The 21,193-nt window shown below is 33.3% G+C and overlaps 1 protein-coding gene across 2 annotated transcripts in view; it reads right to left on the bottom strand.

Annotated features, from left to right (window-relative positions):
* Positions 1 to 963: 963 nt before the first annotated feature.
* Taf2 (TATA-box binding protein associated factor 2) overlaps positions 964 to 21,193 on the bottom strand; it is an 80,311-nt gene continuing 60,081 nt past the window's right edge. The window contains exons 22-27 of one of the 2 annotated variants that reach the window (XM_071602159.1): positions 18,935 to 19,044; positions 17,373 to 17,602; positions 16,033 to 16,188; positions 15,432 to 15,537; positions 12,038 to 12,160; positions 964 to 2,422 (exon numbers count right to left, since the gene is read on the bottom strand). In XM_071602159.1, coding sequence (XP_071458260.1) covers positions 2,121 to 2,422; positions 12,038 to 12,160; positions 15,432 to 15,537; positions 16,033 to 16,188; positions 17,373 to 17,602; positions 18,935 to 19,044 — 1,027 coding nt within the window. In that variant the 3' untranslated portion in view covers positions 964 to 2,120. The remainder of the gene's footprint in view (positions 2,423 to 12,037; positions 12,161 to 15,431; positions 15,538 to 16,032; positions 16,189 to 17,372; positions 17,603 to 18,934; positions 19,045 to 21,193) is intronic. The other variant, XM_071602160.1, reaches the window with a different exon arrangement.

Here is a 21,193-nt window from a genome sequence, read left to right as displayed (position 1 = left end):
TATATATAAGTCTAGCAGATTTAAAGCAAATCCACAGGACACCAGAGAACGGAAACAAAATAATTATATCTGAACAGCATTTCTGTTCCTCTCTTTTGTTGCCATTGTTGTTACAATGGCTTTGCATTAAAAATATTAAAAGCAAAAAGAAAAAACCACCACCAACAAAAACTGTATAAATATATATACCTGTAAATGTATATGGACTAGCTATAGAAAGGCACTAAACACTGCCAGCAATGACTGCTTCTGTGGAAGGAGGGAAGCAGACTGAGATGTTTACACTAGAAGTCTATATTGTTTGTGTATAATTACCTATTTTCAAAAACCTGAATAAAGTAATTTTCACATTGTTTGCTCTGAACTATCAGCCTAAATAATCGAGAGTGAACTATAAAAAAAGTTCTTCACAAGAATAATACAAATATCCAATTTTGCAATAGCACATATAATAGATCCTAGTTTAAAAGCACAAAAGGTGCTTTTAAATTATAATAGAAAGCTATTATTTGCCATTCTTCCTACAACACAAATAACTGAAAACTTGTCTGTAGAATTTTCAAAGCTGCGAGTTCTATGTACAGTACCACTGTGGACTCTATCATAAAAGATCCCATTTTCCAAAAATAATTTCAGTTGGTCAACATTCAATTAATTAGAATCTTTAAATACCTGTCATTTAAGCACTTCAACATCTGAATATATTCCTTTGCATTCACATTCCAAGCCATCTGTGCTTTCTAATTCCCAAATATGTCCTTACTTTGCTCATGCCTTTGAAGATACTGTTTCTTCTGCTGAGACACTTTTGCCTCACCTTCACCCACTAAATGATCCTTGCTATTGGGGCCAACTCAAATTCACCTATTTGCAAAGTGCTCTGCAAACCATGTGGATAAGTTTATTATATATACACAATAAAAAAGGAAACAAACGACATAGAAAGATACAAAGGCAGAATGGTCAATTTAAAAAGTTATTTATTAAGTTAAATACAACTAAAAGTATACTTAAAAGTTTAACAATATTGGATCCCTTTTGAAATATCTGTTCAGGGAACAAGTATCTTGTCAAACTTTTTAATGACATGGGAAATGATAAAAATTGAAGATATAAAAAGCATTCTTAAACAAACAATAAAACACGTGGTAAATCTAGAAGAAAAAATAAAAACACAAAACCACACAGATTACTAAACCATGAAACCAAAACGTTTCACATGTTTGCAAATGTTTCTGTTACACTCACATGAGTACTGAACTGTCTTCATCCAAATTAATAAACAAATAAACTCACCTTAAGGTCATACGTTGTGGTATATGATTTTAAAAAGAATACATGTTGGGTGTGTAATTTGTCCACATCTAACAAAACATTTTACATATGAACCTATTCACTTATACTTAATGGAAGACAAAACAAAACTTATAATTTAAGCATCTTGATTTGAGAACAACTGTGGATTTGGTATCTCTGTTAAATTCCAACATCATAATCACCAAATGTGCTATCAAAGATAGTTATTCCAATTTTTGCTAAAAAGAACTTCTTCCAAAAATTGTAGTATTTCAGGATAAAAGGAAACACAACATATTCTTTGTTCATAAATTACATTGCTTAGTTTCTACTGTTAACACAAAAAATAGTGCAAGAGGGAAGACTCCTATAGAAAAGCCTCTGTCTTTTCAGTAGTTTCAAATGGCGTTATACAATATTTCACTGGAAATAGTGATTACACCACAAATTTGGCAGTTGCTTCTGTTTAAACCGTAACTCTGCCCCATAACATCCATCAAAGGCTTTCAAACATAATTGGTTTTGGCAGTACACATGGAGATCATGATGTGAATGGGGACTGCCCAATGGACACCAGGGCTTTTGTAAAAGAAGTTTTCTCTGTGTGTCTGTGTGTTTTAAGTAGGAAACAGGCGAGTGTTTTAAGTAGGAAACAGGCAATGAAATAGTTTATCCAGAACCATAAAACACATCTTCCTAATTAAATCTCAGTTGTATAAATAATATAAATCAAATGTCTAGGACTTAAATGGATTCTGAATTTATGTAAGAAAAGCAAATCCTTTCCTGCCTTTTATCATTCTCTACAGAGGATAAAGCTTTAGTTATATACATTCTTCTGGACACAGAGGGAAAGGGCTCTTTGTCCCTTTTTCAGTCTGAAAGAGAGGAGAACGAGCAGACCTGCCACTGGCAGGGCTGGAGTAAGTGAAAGGATCCTTGTCCTTTTCTTTGCTGTCGTGCTTATGCTTGTGTTTATGTTTATGTTTGTGCTTCTTCTTCTTTTTCTTATGCTCATGGTGATGGTGGTCACTGTGTTTGGAGGATGTAGATTCCTTAGTAAATACTGAGAGTGGAGCTGTTGCCACTGGATGCATACTCATCTCCAAAGGCGATTGTTCTTTACCTTTAAGATTAAAAATAACCAAATGAATTCCTGTTGATACCAAGGAAGACAAAACTAAAGTTAAGAGGAAGCTGATGACAGTATTATGGAAAGGGAGATTCCTAAGTACTTATCACTTCCATCAGGAATGAGGAATAATCAATAAGATATCCAACCAGTTATACAAAGTTTTTAGTATTTTTGGCCATGAAGTTGAATGTTTTAGTTTCTTATGATACATACCAATGCATATATTAAAAGATGACCAAATTACCTTTCAATATTTTTAAGTATTACATGGTTTGTTACAGATTAAGATCTACATTAGTCAATGAAAATATAACTATTTCCAATACAGTTCTGCCTTATGTATTATATGTAGAAATGGCAGTATTTGATTAGTGCCATTTAAAGAACTATTCACTCACAAACGTGTTAGTTACTGACAATGATATTTTAGTGAAAACTGAACATTCTTATGGTCCCTTAATACAATTTCTGGGAATAGATGGGCAAAAGTAAACTCTCTGAGAGGATTCATATACACAGTTTTAGAAACTCAGAAAAGGCATAGTGTCATTGAAAAAGAAAGGGTCAAGAATTGGGAGATTCTTGCTCTAAACTAGGTTGTCCTGCTAGTCTTTAGTGTACTTTATCTCTTAGAGCACTAAGTCCCTCATCTAAAAATCTAAATAGAATATTCTCTCCAGTTCTAACAATCTACCAACCTAGGACTCTATAATAGTAGTTCCGAGACTTGAGTAAAAGAATTTTCCTCTTGTCCTTTGACCATGCTTTAAAAAACAATTACCTCTTATGTTACTTCAGGTTAATGGCATTGCTTTAGATGCAGCCAACTAAGGAAAAAGTCTGAGATTCATCTCAGATCCCATCTCCTCCAGATCTAACTGGTCACCAAATCTTGTTAATTTTCTCACAGCCTCTCTTAAATCAGTCCCCACCCTAATCCTGTCTGCAACTGTATTAATTCATACCTCTTCATCTCATCTGGATTACACCAATAGTTTCATATTAACTGATTCCTCTGCCTGAAGTATACCCTAACTATACTTTATACAGTTGCACAGTAGGTTATTTGGCAATATCTGGAGACATTTTTTTTTGTTTTTTTCAACTGGTAGGGGATAGGAAATGTAACTTGGCATTGTATGGGCAGAGAACAGGGATACTGCCAAACGTACAATCTATAACCCCTTACCTCACAACAAAGAATTATTATGCCTAAAGTATCAATGATGTCCAGGCTGGCAAACCCTATTCTATAATAATCTTCCTAAAAACAAAGCTGACCATGATATATACTTAAAAGGTCAGTTGGTTCTACTGATAATATATAAGCTTGGGACTTCAGTGTAGAAGTCTCCCCCACCACCACCCAAATTAACAAAGAAAAAAAAATTCAAGCTAAAATAAGCTTCAAGGTAACTGTTTATATTTTTTTTTCTGTTTATATTTTAAAAAGTAATTTCTCAGCACAAATTCTGATCCAAACCAGCTCCAAAACTGTAATTTTCAACAAAGTAGAACGTTTTCTAAAAACTATACCATAGCACTAATTTTACTGACAATTCACAATGTGTCCTGAAGTTACCTTTCCAGTCTTATCTTCCACTCTTCCTCTAGGCAAAAGAGAATATTTGTAAATATTATTTCCTTGTGCTTGGAATAACCTCCCCTTTTTATTATCTGGCTCACATACTCATTTAACAAATATCAGAAACTATAGGGGAACTAGAAAAAACAATGATAAATTGGATGGATCTTAGCTCTTCTGCAGCTTACAAATCAGAAAAGAAAAAAGAAAGTAAGTACACAGGACTTAAAGATACAGGAGCCCAGTAGGGGACTTAAAGTATTTTGGAGGCAGAACTAGAAAGACAAAGTTCCCCAAAAAGTAATAGTAAAGATGTAACCTAAAGGAGGGTTTAGAGGACCACTTTAGTCTCTTTAATCGTTTAAAAATAAATTCAAATGTTTCTTTGGGATGTTTCCCCAATGTCAATAAGGAATTAGTTGTTTCAGTTCCCACAGTATAATACAGACAAGGAAAATAAAGCAGTGAGATTAAGTAATTTGCCCAAGGTGGTACTGACAGATCTGAGCTACAAACCCAAAAAGCCTGATTCTAAAGTCTCCTCTTAACCCTTTATGCTATGGGCGCACCCTGCACGCAGACAGACTAGAATGTTTCTTTTTACCTATTAGTCTCTTCTATTAGCCTGAAAATTTCTTGAGGACAAGGAGTAGGTCTTTTTCCTCTGTGTCCCAGTGTACACACAGTATCTGACATCCCCTACCTGACCCCACTCTTGATAAAGCTTGCTAAACAAATTAATGAATTAATAACAAAATTATATAGGGTTTCTTTTCAAATAGGATGTCAGCTGAACTTAGTCCTTACATAATTTGAGGTTCACTAGTTTTGATGGGAGAGGGATAAAGTACAAAAACTATTATAGATTATAATTTCTTTTTGGAAAGCTAACACTATTACTTCTGGAAAAGCTAAATAATTCTTTCTATGGAGAAGCAAGTTTGTAATATCTGAATCTTCTGTAATAACTAGTACCTAGATATTCTCTAGAAAAAAAAATAATTGAGATCATCTGAATCAAATGTACTAAAATGTGATCTTAATTTCAGTTTTAAATGAATTAGATGGGTATCCTCCCAAAGCTATTAATACAGGAAAACAGCTCCATGCCTAACAGAATGCAAAAGTAGGCAACAAGAAGTAATAACAGACTTGAAAACCTCAAACGATTTAGCTCCCAGCTCATCATTTAGTTATTCTACATAACAGACTTCTGCAACTTTCTAATTTGCTGTCTGCACTCCTGGGAGACTGAGGTCCTTTTCTGGCTTGAAAAAAAGTTTCTTCATCTAATCCTAAGTACCTGCCAAGCTACTTGGATTGCAGAAAAGCCAATAATTATACTGGAACCTGTAGTTCCCAGCAGAGGCAAGTACCAAATGAACAACTGAGTGTTTGTGGTGTACTCTTTTCTAAGGAATATTTAGAACCACTTTGAAAGTGATTCCAATCTTTTGTCTGCAGGTCCTAAAGTTTACACTAAGGTTACACTGATCACAAATCTTGCACTTCATTTGATTTACATGGGGTCTATTTAAAAAATGGATTAGAGCTGGGGCTGTGGCTCAGTGGCAGAGCACTTGCCTACTATGTGGGAGGCACTGGGTTCGATTCTCAGCACCACATAAAAATAAATAAAAGTCCATTGATAACTAAAAATATTAATTTAAAGAATGGATTAGAATACAAGTTAAGAATACAGGTATTAGGAACCAAGGTCCTAGGAGAAATCTGATTACAGGTCCGAGGAAGAATATTTATTTACAAGATAACCTGAAATATCATGTAAGAAGGAAGTTAAAAGTCTTGCCAAACAGATTCAGGAGTCAGCTTAAGAGGGCATTAATGTCCAAAGACAATTTGAATACTGATAAAGATAATGATTATAACAGACTCAAGTGTCTCACTGAAGGATGCTAGTCAACCAACTAATTATTTTTAAATGTAATAAGTTTGTTATTTTAAAAATTATTGAATAAATAGAATCAAATATTTATTTTGACTTTTCTAAATGATTTATATCATTCTGTACAAATGAGGAAGAATTTAGCTTTATAGAAGTAGCAGATGAGTAGATAAAGAAAATGTGGTATGTATATACCATGTGACATATATATGTATTACTCGTAATTTCATTCTTCTTTATGGCATTTGTTGATAAATGGATGGAACTGGAGAATATCATGCTAAGTAAAATCAACCAATCCCCCAAAAACCAAAGGCTGAATGTTTTCTCTGACATGTGGATGCTAATTCACAATAGGGACATGGTGGTAGGGAAGAATAGAAGGACTTTGGATTAGACAAAGGGGAATGAAGGCAAGGGAGGGAGAATGGGAACAGGAAAAATAGTAGAATGAATCAGACATTACTATCCTATGTGCATATATGTTTACACAACCAATGAAATTCTACATCGTGTACAACCAGAAGAATGAGAAGTTATACTCCATATATGTATAACATATCAATTTTTTTTTTAAAAAAAAGATGCTCTTGGGGAGGGAAAGGGGAAATACTGGGGACTGAATTAGAGCAAATTACATTCTATCCTTTTATAAATTATCTCAAAATGAAATGTAATGTTATGTATAACTAAAATGAATCAATAAAAAGATGGGCTTGTTTTTTTAAAAGTAGCAGATGAACAAGAATTTTACTTTATAGAAACAATCCAGCTTATAAATAAAAATAGAAGATGAATTAGAATATCACCATCTTGCAACCCTCAGGAACCTAATGAATCTACAACCTTGAACATTTACTGTGGTTAACCTCACAAAAAGGAATTGACCTGACACTGTATGCTTCCAGGTGAAGAACACACCATCACCTGTAAACATGAATCCAATTACGCTCCAGTACAACTACTAGTACTATAGAGACTTCTAATATTTATACAAATAGCAAAATACAGACTTAAAAAAATACAGATCAAAAGCCTGGTTTCTTTAACAAAAACACTATAAGCTGCGGTGGGGGGCAGGGGACTGGAGAGAGGGATGGGAAATTTTAGAATAAAAAGGATATATTAGCAAATTGAAATGTGGACCTTACATGGACACTGATATAAACAAATGAATTGTTAAAACAAAGCCAAAATAATGGGCTGGGGATATAGCTCAGTTGGTAGAGTGCTTGCGTTGCAGGCAGGCACAAGGCCCATGGTTCAGTCCCCAGCAACAAAAAAGCACCAAAAACAAAATAAGTGTATCTATGAATCAATTAAAATTGAAGCAAATTAGATATTTAATAGTATAAAAATACTAATTTTTAGGTATAATAATTTTACTGTGCTTATAAACTTTAAAATTTTTATCTTTTAGATACATATTAAATTGTGGATGGAATGACAAGATTTACTTCAAACTAATTCAGAAGGGTAGAAATGAGTAAGAGTACAGATTAAATGAGACTGACCATGAACTGATCATTGTCAAAACTAAGTTAAAAGATAAATGAAAATGAAGTTCATTGTACTAGTCTACTTTGTTGTTTTCCATAATAAATTGTTTCTTAAGAAGTAATTAGGGTAATTTAGCAATATATATGAAAATGTTAAGTGGCCATATCTTTGATATAGTAAAGTTCATTTCTAGGAACTTATACCACTAATATGTTCATGAATATGTGCAAACACATGAACACAGAGAAATTGTTTTTAATAGCAAAACATCTGCCCACATTATACTATCACCACAAAAAAATTGTTAGCTCTTAGCTCTTACGTTTTTTCATTTGTTATAAACAATGCATATTTCTTATTTGCTTTTTCTCTATCCTTCCTGAAAAACTTTACCAGGTCTAATCCAAAGTGATAAGAAACACAATTTCCTTCTCATGTAGATCACATTAATATTCAGATTAAGTACACATGAATTTACTTTCACAATAATGAGGTTACTCAAGGACTTTCATGAATATGCATGTATTAATCATTTCCTGGACACAAACTGACACACAATTTTAGAGGTTTATAAAATGCTTAAAAACTTGAGGCCCACCCACAGTTAAGCGTCACTCCTTTTTAAGCTAATGAAAACCATTTTAGTGACCTAAAATATGTATTTCTATTTAAGATACCAGATAAATCAGAAGAAAATAATACACATAATTCAAAATACTACAATTTTCCTATTTCATAGTATAAATAGAAAACAAAAGACATATTCAGAGTTTTGTTTTTCCCAAAGACCAAATAAAATACACCATGAATAAAGGTTATTGCAGCAAATTTAACAAATGCAAAACAAACAGAAAGAGGCACTTCCTATAAGTTTAACATAGGTTTTTAGTTCACTTGATAAAACTGCTGCTGAGAAACAGTGAATAATCTGCTAATTAATCTATTAAACTTGTTCATATTAAGTGTTTGGATTTAATCAAAAACCTGTAGGTTCTATTAGGAAAGGTATGAAGTAGTTTTTTTTTTTTCCCTCAATGCTTTAAAGCAATATAAAAATAAAGTGTTGAATTATACCATGATGATTTAAGGATAAAAAGATCAAAGTCTATGGCTGGGGCTGTAGCTCAGTAGTAGAGCACAGCTTCTCATGCATGAGGAACTGGGTTTGATCCTCAGCACCATATAAAAATAAATAAATCAAGATACTGTGTCCATCTACAACTAAAAAAATTAAAAAAAAAAAAAAGATCAAAGTCTGTTTCTCATATTTAGTACCAAAGAAAGACCTATAAGGAACGTTTCCAAACTTAAAAAAAAAAAAAGCTTTAACTTAAAAAATCAAGCACTAGAAATATGTTCTTCTGATTTGCACAAGAAGAATTGCATAACATAGTGGCCAAAGTTAAGCAGCTGCAGGAACTTGCCTTCTCTTCCCCACAGAAACTACTAGGAATTCCCAATGCACCTTGTTCCCCTCACCTTCCTCTCCTGTTAATCACTGTAACACTGTAGCAACCTGGAGATAGCTCTGTCACCTTAAGCCTTTACAGTGGTGGAGAGAAAGCTGCAGTAGTTGGAAGGGAGGGGCTTCAGTATGTTCAGCCTATCACCAAAAGGACCAAAAGGACCATTTAGCCCTTTCTGCACATTCCCTCCCTTACCTCAGCAAAGGGAAAGGAACACTCAGGTAACGAAGGAAAACAAACTTGCCACTTTTCCTTTCTTACCCTAATGGCTCAACCTACTACCCACATATGACTGATTACACCCTAAAAGTGCCCTTTTATCATATACAAGGAAAGGGAAAATTGTGTATATGTGAGACATATAGGGTGAGGTTTAGAAAGTAAAACCATTACTGTCCTCTACTAAACAGCTTCCATTTCCTCTTTTACCTAAATCCTCATTCCTTTTCTCTGTCTTCTAGATGAACTCTGCAACACATTTTAGTTCTTAATTCCAATTTGGTTCCCTGGTCCTAAGCTTAAGAAATCTGAGACTTCATCTCAGCACAGGAACAAAGGAGGCAGGGACCCAAACAAAAAAGCTTTAAACCCAAGGAAAAGTATAAATAAGCACACTACAGGGTACAGCACAAGAAAAGTTTGAACTGGAACGTACATACCCTCCTTATGAAGTCCTCTCAGTTAAATCTTCAAGAAAAATCTAGATTATGTGTGATCTCTTCATTTTTAGTCAACCCATTAAAAAATTTTTGTAAGAATTACCCAGATTGAATAAAAGACATTTCACCTGGATGAGCCGAACGTGCCTCCCCAAACCCATGTGTCCTTAATCTAGATTCCAAAGACTGAAGAGAGATCACCTTACTGCTGCTCTACTTTTCTCTCAGGAGCCTCTCACATGACTTTCAATCTCAGAAGATCCCCAGCTGTTACTGAGAGACAGGAAGAGAATACATCCCTTTTTTACAAAGAATTTCACATGACTTTATTTAGGTTAGGCTGAAGTTGTGCTTCTGACCTCCCAAAGATGAAGCTGAGTGGCCTGCTCTCACAGAAACTTTGTTATACACAATGGCTAGATTTGATACTTCTATTCTCCATCTGTGGTATGTGTTCAAAGGGCTCTTGGTAGGCTAGTTTGGGAAAATTACAATATCCAATATTATCAACAAAGTATTTATGGAAAAACTGCATTCAAAATTCTAAAATCAATACACATAAAAACAAACTTTTGGGGCTGGGGTTGTGGTTCAGTGGAAGAGTGCTTGCCTCACGTGTGTGAGGCACTGGGTTTGATTCTCAGCACCATATATAAATAAAAAATAAATAAAGGTCCATCGAAAACTAAAAAAAAAATTTTAAAAACAAACTTTTGGAACACTACCCTTTGTAAAATGCATGTTTTCTAAAATCTAAATATTGCTGTTGAGTTTTAAGAGATGCTTAATGGTTTTAGGGTACTGAATAGTCCAAATATACTTAAAGGAAATTATAAAGGCATATCAAAGAGTATATTTAAAATTAAAGTTTAATAGATCAGTCTACATAACTGCCATATAGTTTGCCTTATGATATAAAATAGTTCTACATGGATACCAATCAAAGCTAAAATTTTAGCACTTTATTATTTTCCACCACTAGCCTGTATCTGTCTCTCCCCAGGCTTCTCAAATGTGACGCAATGAGAACTACAACAAAGATTGGGGGTAGGGGGATTTTTAAAAGCAATATGGAACAATGATACAAAGCACACTAGTGGACATAAAAATGTATTAAAGTTTGCTTCTACACAAGTTTGTGGGCCACATCATTAAGAAAATCCAAACAATGTACTGAACTTCTTTTTGGACTAGAAACTGATTTGACTCTTAGAAATTCAGACAGAACTTATTTTTTCATAGGAAAAGAAGGCAGGCAGAAGCACCATAAACTATATCAATAAGTTTTAATCCCATATGCTTTGTAATTTTTTTTTTAAAAAGTAGAAAATTATTCATGTCCAGTAAAAGTTTAAAAAATACACTGATGATAAGGCAAAACTATACCAAAACTAAAACCAAGATAATACAAAGCCCTGAGTGGTTGAGTGCTTTGCTTGTCTAGAATGTGTCAGGATCCAGGTTCCCCCTCTAGTACCAAAAGAAAAAACAAACAAAACCCCACAAAACAATAACAACAAAAAGAAAAAACAAAACAAAACAAAAAACAAACCCAGAACACAAAATCAGCAGAGGCCAAGAAATGAGAAATGTGAAAATTCATTCATCAGAATAAGCACCAAAGTGCAATAGTCTGGGGTCTCAACACCAAAATATTTTGATGTGTCACTTTTATTTGAACTCGCCTTTTAGTCACAGTGACCCCTAAGCTCTTCAAATGAATAAACAGTACTCTATTGCTTATACTGGGAAATAATTTTGGTTACATATCTTGTTTTTCATTCCCTGTTTCTTGAAAACTTGAAGACTGATGAATCTTTATTTCATGGTAGCTCATCAGCATCTAAAGTTTATTACTCTTTATTTGGATTTTAATCTCTTAGTAAGTAACATAAGAACAGAATAAACAGAAAAATATGTAAAACCATGGAAAAGGTAACAAGCACATCTGTATTGAATTACCTTTCATAAACTTAAACCTAATTAGTATACAATAACTTAAAAGATATAACATTTGAATTTTCTAGGTAAATCATCAAGTCTTCATAAATGAATCACCAATCATGAACACTGGGTTTATGGAGGGAATAAGCAGATGATTTTCATATTTTATAAAGTTATAATGATACAGATTTGATGGTTTCTACTTAAGTTAGTATTTGTCATAATAATTAGAAAATGTACTATAAGAGCAAAATATTAATTTAAAGGGTATATGTAATGGTATCAGGTGGAATGATTTTTATTTTCATTTATTTTTCTGTTATTTTCAAGTTTCCTGTAACAAAAGTCCATTTCTTTTGAAACAGAAAAAAGTCTAATTTAAAAGTCTTTAAAGTTAAATAAAGTCAAATGTACTGTAAGGAAAGCAACTCCTAAGATCTATATTTTTAAAGTATTTTTCCAAGTTATTAAAGTAACTCTATGTAGTTTTACAGATTTGTTCTTGAGGGGAAAAACAAAAAAGGAAATTAGTCGATTGATTTTTACCTGTTCCCTTACGTGTAAGTTCCATACTCCATGGGGGTTTTGTGGTAGCTGTGCTATCACAACCTGATGAATGCTGAGGTATTAAAGCAGATCGAGAGCTAGCTGGTCGATATTTGGAAAGTCCTAAAATGCCAAACAAGAGGAAAAGGATGGATTTACTTCCTTGTTTCCTAAAAGCTGAAAAAAGCCTGATGGGTTTTTATAAGTTACCCTTAAAACTAGAAGCAGTGGAACCACAGTAAAATTCTGATAATAAAAAGAATATCCTTTAAAAACTACTAACAATCCCATTTAATTTAATCCTTTGTCACAGGTCCTGTAAGTTTAAATCTGAAAATAATACACATTGAAGAGAGACAATATGGTGGAATGACTTGGTAAACATATAAATTAGATTCTATATTCTATCACAGAAACCATTTCATAAATTTTTTTACATGGAACTTTGCACATAATAAAATGTGCCCACTCTCCAAAAAATCCACTAATAAATTACGGTATAAAATTTATTTTAAAATAGATCAAAATGATTTAGGAATTACAGAAGACATTTAAGAAGGGAAGTGAATGAGGCATGGCTGCTCACATCTGTAATCCCAATCCCAGTAGCTGGGGAAGCTGAAGCAGGAGGATTCCAGGTTTGAAGCCAGCCTCAGCCACTTAGTAAGGCCATAAGCAACTTGGTGAGACCCTATCTCAAAAAAAAAATAAATAAATAAAAAGGGATGGGGATGTAGCTCAGTGGTAAAGCACTTCTGGGTTCAATCTCCAGTGCCAAAATAAAAACAAACAAAAAGCAGATAGTGGTTTAATGGTGTAACACGATCAGTATCTGATACCAAATTTATCAACAAGTATCTATTTGTGTGTTAATTCCTTCACCTATAATATGGAAAAGTTCTAAGATTTGGATGTAGTTGGCCATTACATGTGTGTGTCAGTTCAGGCAAATCATTTAAATATCTCTGCTCAAGTTTACCACTTAAGTGAGCAAAACGGGTCACTATTATTATTAAGATCTCTTACAATTATAAAAGCAAAAGAATTCAGGACCTATTAGTTTCCAATTATATCCTAGGCTCATATTCTATCTGAAACCAGTTCTCAAATTCTTTAGTTCATCTTAGATTACCAGATCATATAAAATAATATAGGTCCCATAAATAAAAAGACAGACAAGCAAATCAAGGTGAATAGTGGGGACTTTAGAACTTAAAAAAAGTAAAATTAAAAAAACCTCACTCAAGCTGGGTGTGGTGGTGCATGCCTGTAATCCCAGCAGCTCAAGAAGCTAAGACAGGAGGATCTCAAGGTCAAAGCCAGCCTCAGCTAAGGCTAGGCACTAAGCAACTCAGTGAGACTCTGTCTCTAAATAATATACAAAATAGGGCTGGGAATGTGGCTCAGTGGTCCAGTGCCCCTGTGTTCAATACCCGGTACCAAAAAAAAAACCAAAAAAACAAAAAAAAAACCTCATTCAAATGTAAAAATTATAAACTACAACTACATGGGGTATTAGGATTTTCAAATAAGAAGAACATAAAAAAGAAGCAACTCAGGAAGGACATAAAAAGAAGAAAAAGAATAGTCATATTCATAATAGAAAAATGCATTAAAAGCAAACCTGAATAATAACAGTTATTATTATTGGTACTGGCAACTGAACCCAGGGGTGCTTAACCACTAAGCCATATCCCCAACCCTTCTCATTTTTTGAGACAAGGTCTTAATAAATTGCTGGGATTAGAGATGTGCACCACCACACCCAGCATTAAACCTTATTTAATCATTTTAGAGTTCCTAAATAAGAATTTTAACTTATTACACTGAGTATGATAAAACAGTGCTATGACAGACATGATAATGATACATATAGATTAATAGATTATACCTTATGTATCCATATTAATTTTAGAAACAACGTTGAGTGAAAAAAGCAAGCCATATTATCATACCATTTTCATAAAAATTCAAACAATAAGAGTAAGTAAACATAGAATAACACATCTGTGCTGTATACTATCAAGAAAAGCAAAAAAACTAAATTTAGAAAAAGAAAATTCAAGATAGTAGTTAACTATGGTGCAAAGACAACAGAATAGAACTAGGATAGAAGTCTACAGGAACATCCACACGTGCACTATGTTGTACAAGTTAAGTGATGATCAATTTCACAGATACTTGTTCTATTACTGTATTTCATGACTTATGCGCGAGTCATATCAAAAGCCTTAATTATTCCTTAAAAATTAAAAAAATGTTTATGACATATACTGATATAATCTCTTCAAAAAGTACCATGGGAATGCACAAAGCAATAGGTCCAATTTCCAGCACTGAAAAAAAGGTTGGGGGGGGGGGGGGAAGCACCATGACAACAAATAACAAGAGATAAAAAAGCTAGCCTGTAGTGTTAGCTACTTGGGAGGCTGAGCTCAGCCTCAAGGGATCCCTTGAGCTCAGCAGTTAAAAATCAGCCTGGGCTACATAGTGAAGTGAAATCATCCCTCACAAAAAAAAAGCTGTATGAAAATCTTAAGATGAATATCTCACAATATAGCTAATATTCTTTTCAATAATATTTCAGGAATATATACTAAGAACATAATTTAAAAGTAAAAGTATCAAAAGCTTTCTTGTAAAGATATTGAGTTCAGAATTGTCTATAATCAATAAAGACTAGAAACAACCTCAATATCTGCCAACAGGGAAATAATAAGGCAAATTATAAGCATTATCAATTCAATAGTGTCTTGGGTAGTATTTCCAAAAGAAAACTTGCTTTGAGAGATACATGCAAAAGTTTAGAATATATTACATGGAATAGGCAGGCACAAAGAGAAAGTAGTGTTATGGGCAGCACTAGATTTAGTTTTAAAAAATTAACGTAAATATAGTTACATTATTAAAAACTCAACGAGACCTAATTTTTCATTTCAAAGCTGAGTCTACCACACATGTGCACATTTACTTAAAGAAATTAAAGCTATTGGGCTGGGGTTGTGGCTCAGTGGTAGAGTGCTCGCCTAACATGTGTGAGACACCGAGTTTGATCCTCAGCACCACATAAAAATAAATAAAATAAAGCGCCTACAACTAAAGAAAAATATTTTTAAAAAAGAAAAGAAATTAAAGCTATTGTAAGGAATCTGATAAACAGGTTTTACAAAAAACAAGTTCAAAAGCACACAATATTTAAAAAAAATTAAATCAAGAGAAACACTTAAAATTTTTTTATTTTGCTTATGTGTTTTAAAATCTGGTATCATCTAATATTTTGTACTGGCTGCCTTTTCAATTTTATAGGTTTCATTTGAAAATAAAGCAACAAACGTTCAAATGGAGATATCATGTGAACTCCTCCTTCTAAGTGAGAGTACAATACTAATCTTACCTGGAGTTGACGGTCTTTCAAGCATGTTCAGATGATGGGAGATGAAGGCCTGACTATCATGAACAGTATCCATGTCAATCTCCTCCTCATCTTGAGAATTTGAGAACTAAACATAGGCACACAAAACAAACAAAATAAAAAGAAGCCATTACATCACTTTATATTTAGATCTTATCTTTTAGAAAAAGTGGCAGAGGCAATAAGAATATAACCCCTTATAATCTTAAAAGGAAAAGCAGTCTCTTTTCCTTAAAAGGTGTTAAGAGAAAGGAAGGATTAGGTGGTCCAGCCTCCAAAAGAAGCTGATTTAGAAATTACTGGAAATGTAATAGCAACTAAAATCTACTCCTATATTGTGGGAAGAAGTAGTGAGTTGTGGTGAAACGTGCACACATAGTTCCTTCCCCAAACAGAGAAGAAATATGTGATAATAGAAGTTAAATAATTGGATGAAATGACTTGGAAGGACATTTGGGTTGTTTTATGATTCAGTCTGTCCCACATGTTCCTGTTAAGGAAAAACCATTCCAAGTATTCAAAAAGATTTATGAGAATGTGAATACCCTACACTGTTAATACAGGTTGAACCTGTATTTCTTACTCTGATTTTGAGTTTGACTTTACTGCTATCCTCATTCTTCTCCAGTATTTGACCAGGTTCTAGTGGGGACCCCAGTGGTGTATCAGCCTTCCTCTTCACTCCCTGCTGATGAGCTGATACATTACATGATGCTTCCTTGGCAAGGTGATCATCTTCCTGTGGCAATATTTAAGATCAAAATTAGACTTGTAAAGACAAGTAGCTCATATTATAGCTGAAAACTAATAGCTATAACAACCATGCAGATTAGAGCATGCCCAAAGGCTAAAAAATGGGCTTAAAAATATAACCTTTTTCTGTGTGTTTTACTTTTGGGGTGAGAATATAAGTATTTAAGTGAACTTCCAGAGCTTTTCCAAAAGAATGTATCTTTTAGTGTCACTTTCTTCACTTATCCTAAAGTGTGAATGTGCACAATTAACATATGGGCAAGAACTATAAACTATTTATTTCCACAGGTTTATAAATATCTAAATCTAAAAGAGCTCCTTTTTTAGACTTGTTTTTCCTATGTAATAATTGGCCTTACTTCTTTAAAATCAAACTCTAAGACACTTGTAAAATTTACAACAAATAAGTGTGGTTACATTTCAAAAAATTTAGGTAAATAAGTTTAAAAATTACTTAGTATCATAGAGAAAATCTGAGTATCAAAATGTTAAAACACCAGTAGGGCTTTGCCATGCAAGTAATCTGGTCTAAATATTGGTGAAAAATGAAGCTTGAAATACTACAGACATTGTCATCAGTAAGAAAAGTGTTTCTGGAAAACTTTGTTTATAGTCAAATAATTAATATGTATCCTATAAGTCCTTTTACAAAAAGGCTGACAATTGTATAATATACAGTTAGAAAAGCTTTTCTAAAGGCAAACACACACAAATATATAAAAATTTTTAAGACAGTCTTCTCCCAAATCAGCAGCTTATTTATTTACCTGATCATTCATTCATTTATTTATTTTCATTCAACAAGCATTTGCCAGGCACTTACCATGTTAAGAATTGTGCTAGGTACTACATAGAGCAAAAATTTAAAAAGACACGGCCTTTGGGTTCAAACAGATTAATATGTAATAGATTAACTATTCATTTTTATTTTCTACTACTCAGAGGAGAAATTCTATGCTCAAATATTTTTTTAAAATGATTATGTCATCACAAAAGAGAGTAAATGGACTGATAAAATGCTAAACAAATGTTAGCTACAGGTTTTAAAATGGCACTGTGAACTGTTTTAGTTGCTATAAAATTTACCAGTTCACAAGAAGCAATTCTTTTCTCTAGATGGCTCTATATAATAAAACTATATCTTCTGTATGTAATACTTGTGATTCTTACAGGATTCTGAAATCCAACTAGCTGTGCATGACTGCTTGGATTATTCGCAGCTTCTTGGTTGCCTGCTACAGCCTCTGGAATTATAGTAGGATTCAAGACAGCTTTTTTCTCCTTCAGATTAAGAACCAACCCAAGCTCTGGTAAGGGTAAACAGGAAGGTCTACTGAGGCCAAAAAGTGTGAAATACAAGTCCACAGCACCACACCGCAATCTCCAGTCATGTGAAGTACCTGAGATATAAATAATAAAGAAATTTTATTATCACACCTTTATTCTTACAAAATGAGTACTATAGATCAACTAAAAAATCTAATATTCTAAAAACAATTTTTTCCCTCTGGCTTTCAATATTCTTTTACTTCTTCCTCAACAGTAATTAGTTATACCACATTCATTCATTCTCTGTCCAACTTGTCTGATTCTCTTCATCAACAGACTGTCAAGCAAACATCACTCCATAATCCTTCATGTACCCTATCACAGAAACAAAGTTTTAAAGTATTTAAAGTATTAAAACAAATACCTACTGCTCTCCTACCTTTTATATATAACAACTATTTATATCTAATAAAACACATTTCAACCTATCTTTTGATTGAGTCTTTATACTAAAACCAGTGTTAGTTTCAACCTATCAGAGACATCAGGCAAATTTGGTGAAATGTATGTAATACTTACAAACCCATAGAAGAAGAACAATAACCTGAATAAATAAAAATGACTTTAAAAAGACACAGGTTTGGGGTGTGTTCTGTGGTAGAGCATTTGCATAGCATTCACAAGGCCCTGGGTTCAATCCCCAGCACAGGAAAAAAAGGAATTACAAATATCTAAAATATAAGCAGCATAATGATAATATCATCATTACACTTGTCTAACAACATTTTTAAGTATTCAATATAAGCCAGATACTGTGCTTAACTCATTTTAATTCTCAGTTTACAGGAGTTGATATAATTATCATGTGCATTTTATAAATGAAAAAAGTTTAGAAGCTACACAGTGAGAAAATAACTAAGACTCAACTATCTGCAAACTGGTTTCAAAGATAGTGCTCCTAAGCAGTGTTATCCTACTTCTTGACCTCACTCAAAATAAATTAAGTTAAAACTATAATATACCATGAACTCCAGGGTGCAAACCAAAAACAATATGCAGTTTTAAAAAATGGAGACTGATTCTATATGCACTGACTGCCCCTGCAAGGATAAGAAATTGGTTACTTATGGGAAAGGCCACTAAGTGGCTATGGAAAAGAGGTGGAAAGTTTAAGTTTTCACTACTATGTAACACTTTGTAGGGTTATATTAATAGCCCTTTAATCATCTGAAACACTTTCAAATAAATTAATCTTTTATTTCCTTAACCTCAGTGGGGAGCAAAGTGAGCATATTCTTAACCAATATTATAATACCCATCACTGTAAAAGTGTGATATTCTACTTGAAAAAAAAAGGCAAAAACTAAAATCTTCTGTTCTTAAGTGCTATTGAATTGCAAGTCTGCTATAAAATGAAAATACTCTAATAATAAAAATTTCTTTAAAAATCACTGCTCTCTTACCAGAATTCATAAGTTTCCAAAGTTGATCTACCAGGGCTTCATTGCATAATGGAGACTCCATGTTCTTTGTAAATGGTGGATTCTTAGTCAACATATTTAGAATCTTATGCCTGAAAGAGTAAAAAACAAATTAATTAATTTTTGCTGACCATCTGTTGACTGATACTGAGTCAGAGACACCACAAAACAGCTGAAAATTATGTGTACTTCTTCCTTATTAATTTGCCACTTTCCATTAGGCCTAGTTTTGTGACTAGATTAGTTTGATTTCAGAAGACTTTGAGTTATATCCTAAATACTTCCTACTTGTTTCAATTAAAAAAAATCTGGTTGTTTTGCTTCTAAATCAACTAACTGTGCAATAAAAAGCTTGACTACACAATCTTAACCAATCTTTACCATAACATTTTGTGTGTGTGTGTGTGTTAGTAGTCCTCTGCATATTTTAAGCAAGTACTCTATGACTTGGTTATATCCCCAGCCACTTTCATAATTTTGAAACACAGTTTCAAATGGCACAGGCTGAACTGACTTTTTCCTCCTGCCTCAGACACCCTAGTAGCTGGAATTATATGCTTGGGCCACTGTGCCCAGCTACACCCATCCCATGTTTTAAAATAAACAATCTACTCTCCATAGAAACATGTACAAAAAAGAAAACACACATAGACACATAGACTGGTCAGTTAAGTACATCTTAAAACTGAGGAAAAACCCCCCAAAACCCACAAAATACATAATAGACCTAGAAGTCTACACTTTAGATAATAAAATGAATATAGACATCATTATTCTATCTTTGTAGAGAATGTGAGGGAGCATTTTAAATGCGGTACCTACAAAAAGATTCTTCAAATTAAGCTGAGGTAAAAAAGAGTCAATTAAGAAAAGTATTCTCATAGGGGTAACTGTTAAACTCTACTAAGTCATTTAGTCAAAATACGGCATTATGATGAAGAAAAAATTTGAAAAAGAAGTATCTGATGGTATGAAAATAAGACATCATATGAAGTATATAGAGAAAAGACAAACCCAGGTCTAAGATCAAGGAAAAATTCAAGGTTTAAGAGTAACTGGAGAGCTGGGATTGTGGCTCAGTGGTACAGCACTCGTCTAGCATGTGCGAGGCCCTGGGTTCGATCCTCAGCACCACATAAAAAAATAATAATAATAATTAATTAAATAAAAAAAGAGTAACTGAAATTCTACAATATAAGTGAGAGGGAAAGAAACTGAATTTTATCCTTATGGTGCTTAGCAAGTCTTGAGAAAAGGTGAATCTGGGAATTTTTTTACATTTAATTATTGGTGGTAAGACACCAAATTAGACTTGAAACTAGGAAAGAGATGGGAAGAAAGTTGATCTGTAAGTGATAATTTCTTAGACACTAAATGCTTATTGGCTATAATTTCATATTTATAATACTGAGACGTGGATTCTGTTAAATACACTTTGGGGCTATGAAATTAAAGACTAAAATAAGACTGCTAAAAGACTACAGGAACAAAAAAACAAAATGTTGTTATAGATACAACTATAAAGTGTGGTATGAATTTTTATAGATATCTACTTTTGTCTTTATGGATAAATACAATTCCTGTCCTTCAAGAACTATTACTCCATTTCTAAGAGTATAGAACTGTATTTCTGGGCTTGGGCCACTGTGCATCCTTAAAATGTGAGTGAGTCCCAATCTGGTCAACTATTTTGACTATCTCAGTTAAGAAGATTCTTTCATTCTTCATCAAGATTTTAAAATTTTTAACTAATTGATTTTATTCTTTCTGTATGTTGAGGGAGATGTATTCTGGCTGTGCTGGTTGGTTCAGTGACATATATATACACACTTATTTCTTTTTCTTTCATTTGCAGTATTTTAAAAAATGTAATTATTTTTTCCTAGCATAGTCAAAATTTTGAGGGTTCAAGTATTCTAGATTGTAAAATTTGATTTGGTCCTGTATTATTTTCATTTGTTTATTTCTATTGTTTCTCTTTTTCTCTTCTCCTGCTAAGAGCCAAATTCTGTTGTTTTTTGTGGTACTGACAATTAAACCCAGGAGCACTTAACCACTAAGCCACATCGCTGAGTTGCTTAGGGCTTCAATAAGTTGCCGAGGCCAGCTTTAACAATTTTCCTACCTTCTGAGCTGCTGAGATTACAGTCATGTGCCACAGTGCCTGGCCAAATTCTATTATTCTCTTTCCCAATACTTTGCTTTCCTCCCCACCCCTTCTATATAAACATCACATCTACA

This window comes from Marmota flaviventris, chromosome 15 (assembly GCF_047511675.1).
Source record: "Marmota flaviventris isolate mMarFla1 chromosome 15, mMarFla1.hap1, whole genome shotgun sequence".
Lineage (NCBI taxonomy): Eukaryota > Metazoa > Chordata > Mammalia > Rodentia > Sciuridae > Marmota > Marmota flaviventris.
Note: the sequence above shows the minus strand (reverse complement) of the source record. Positions and strands in the feature narration are given on the sequence as shown.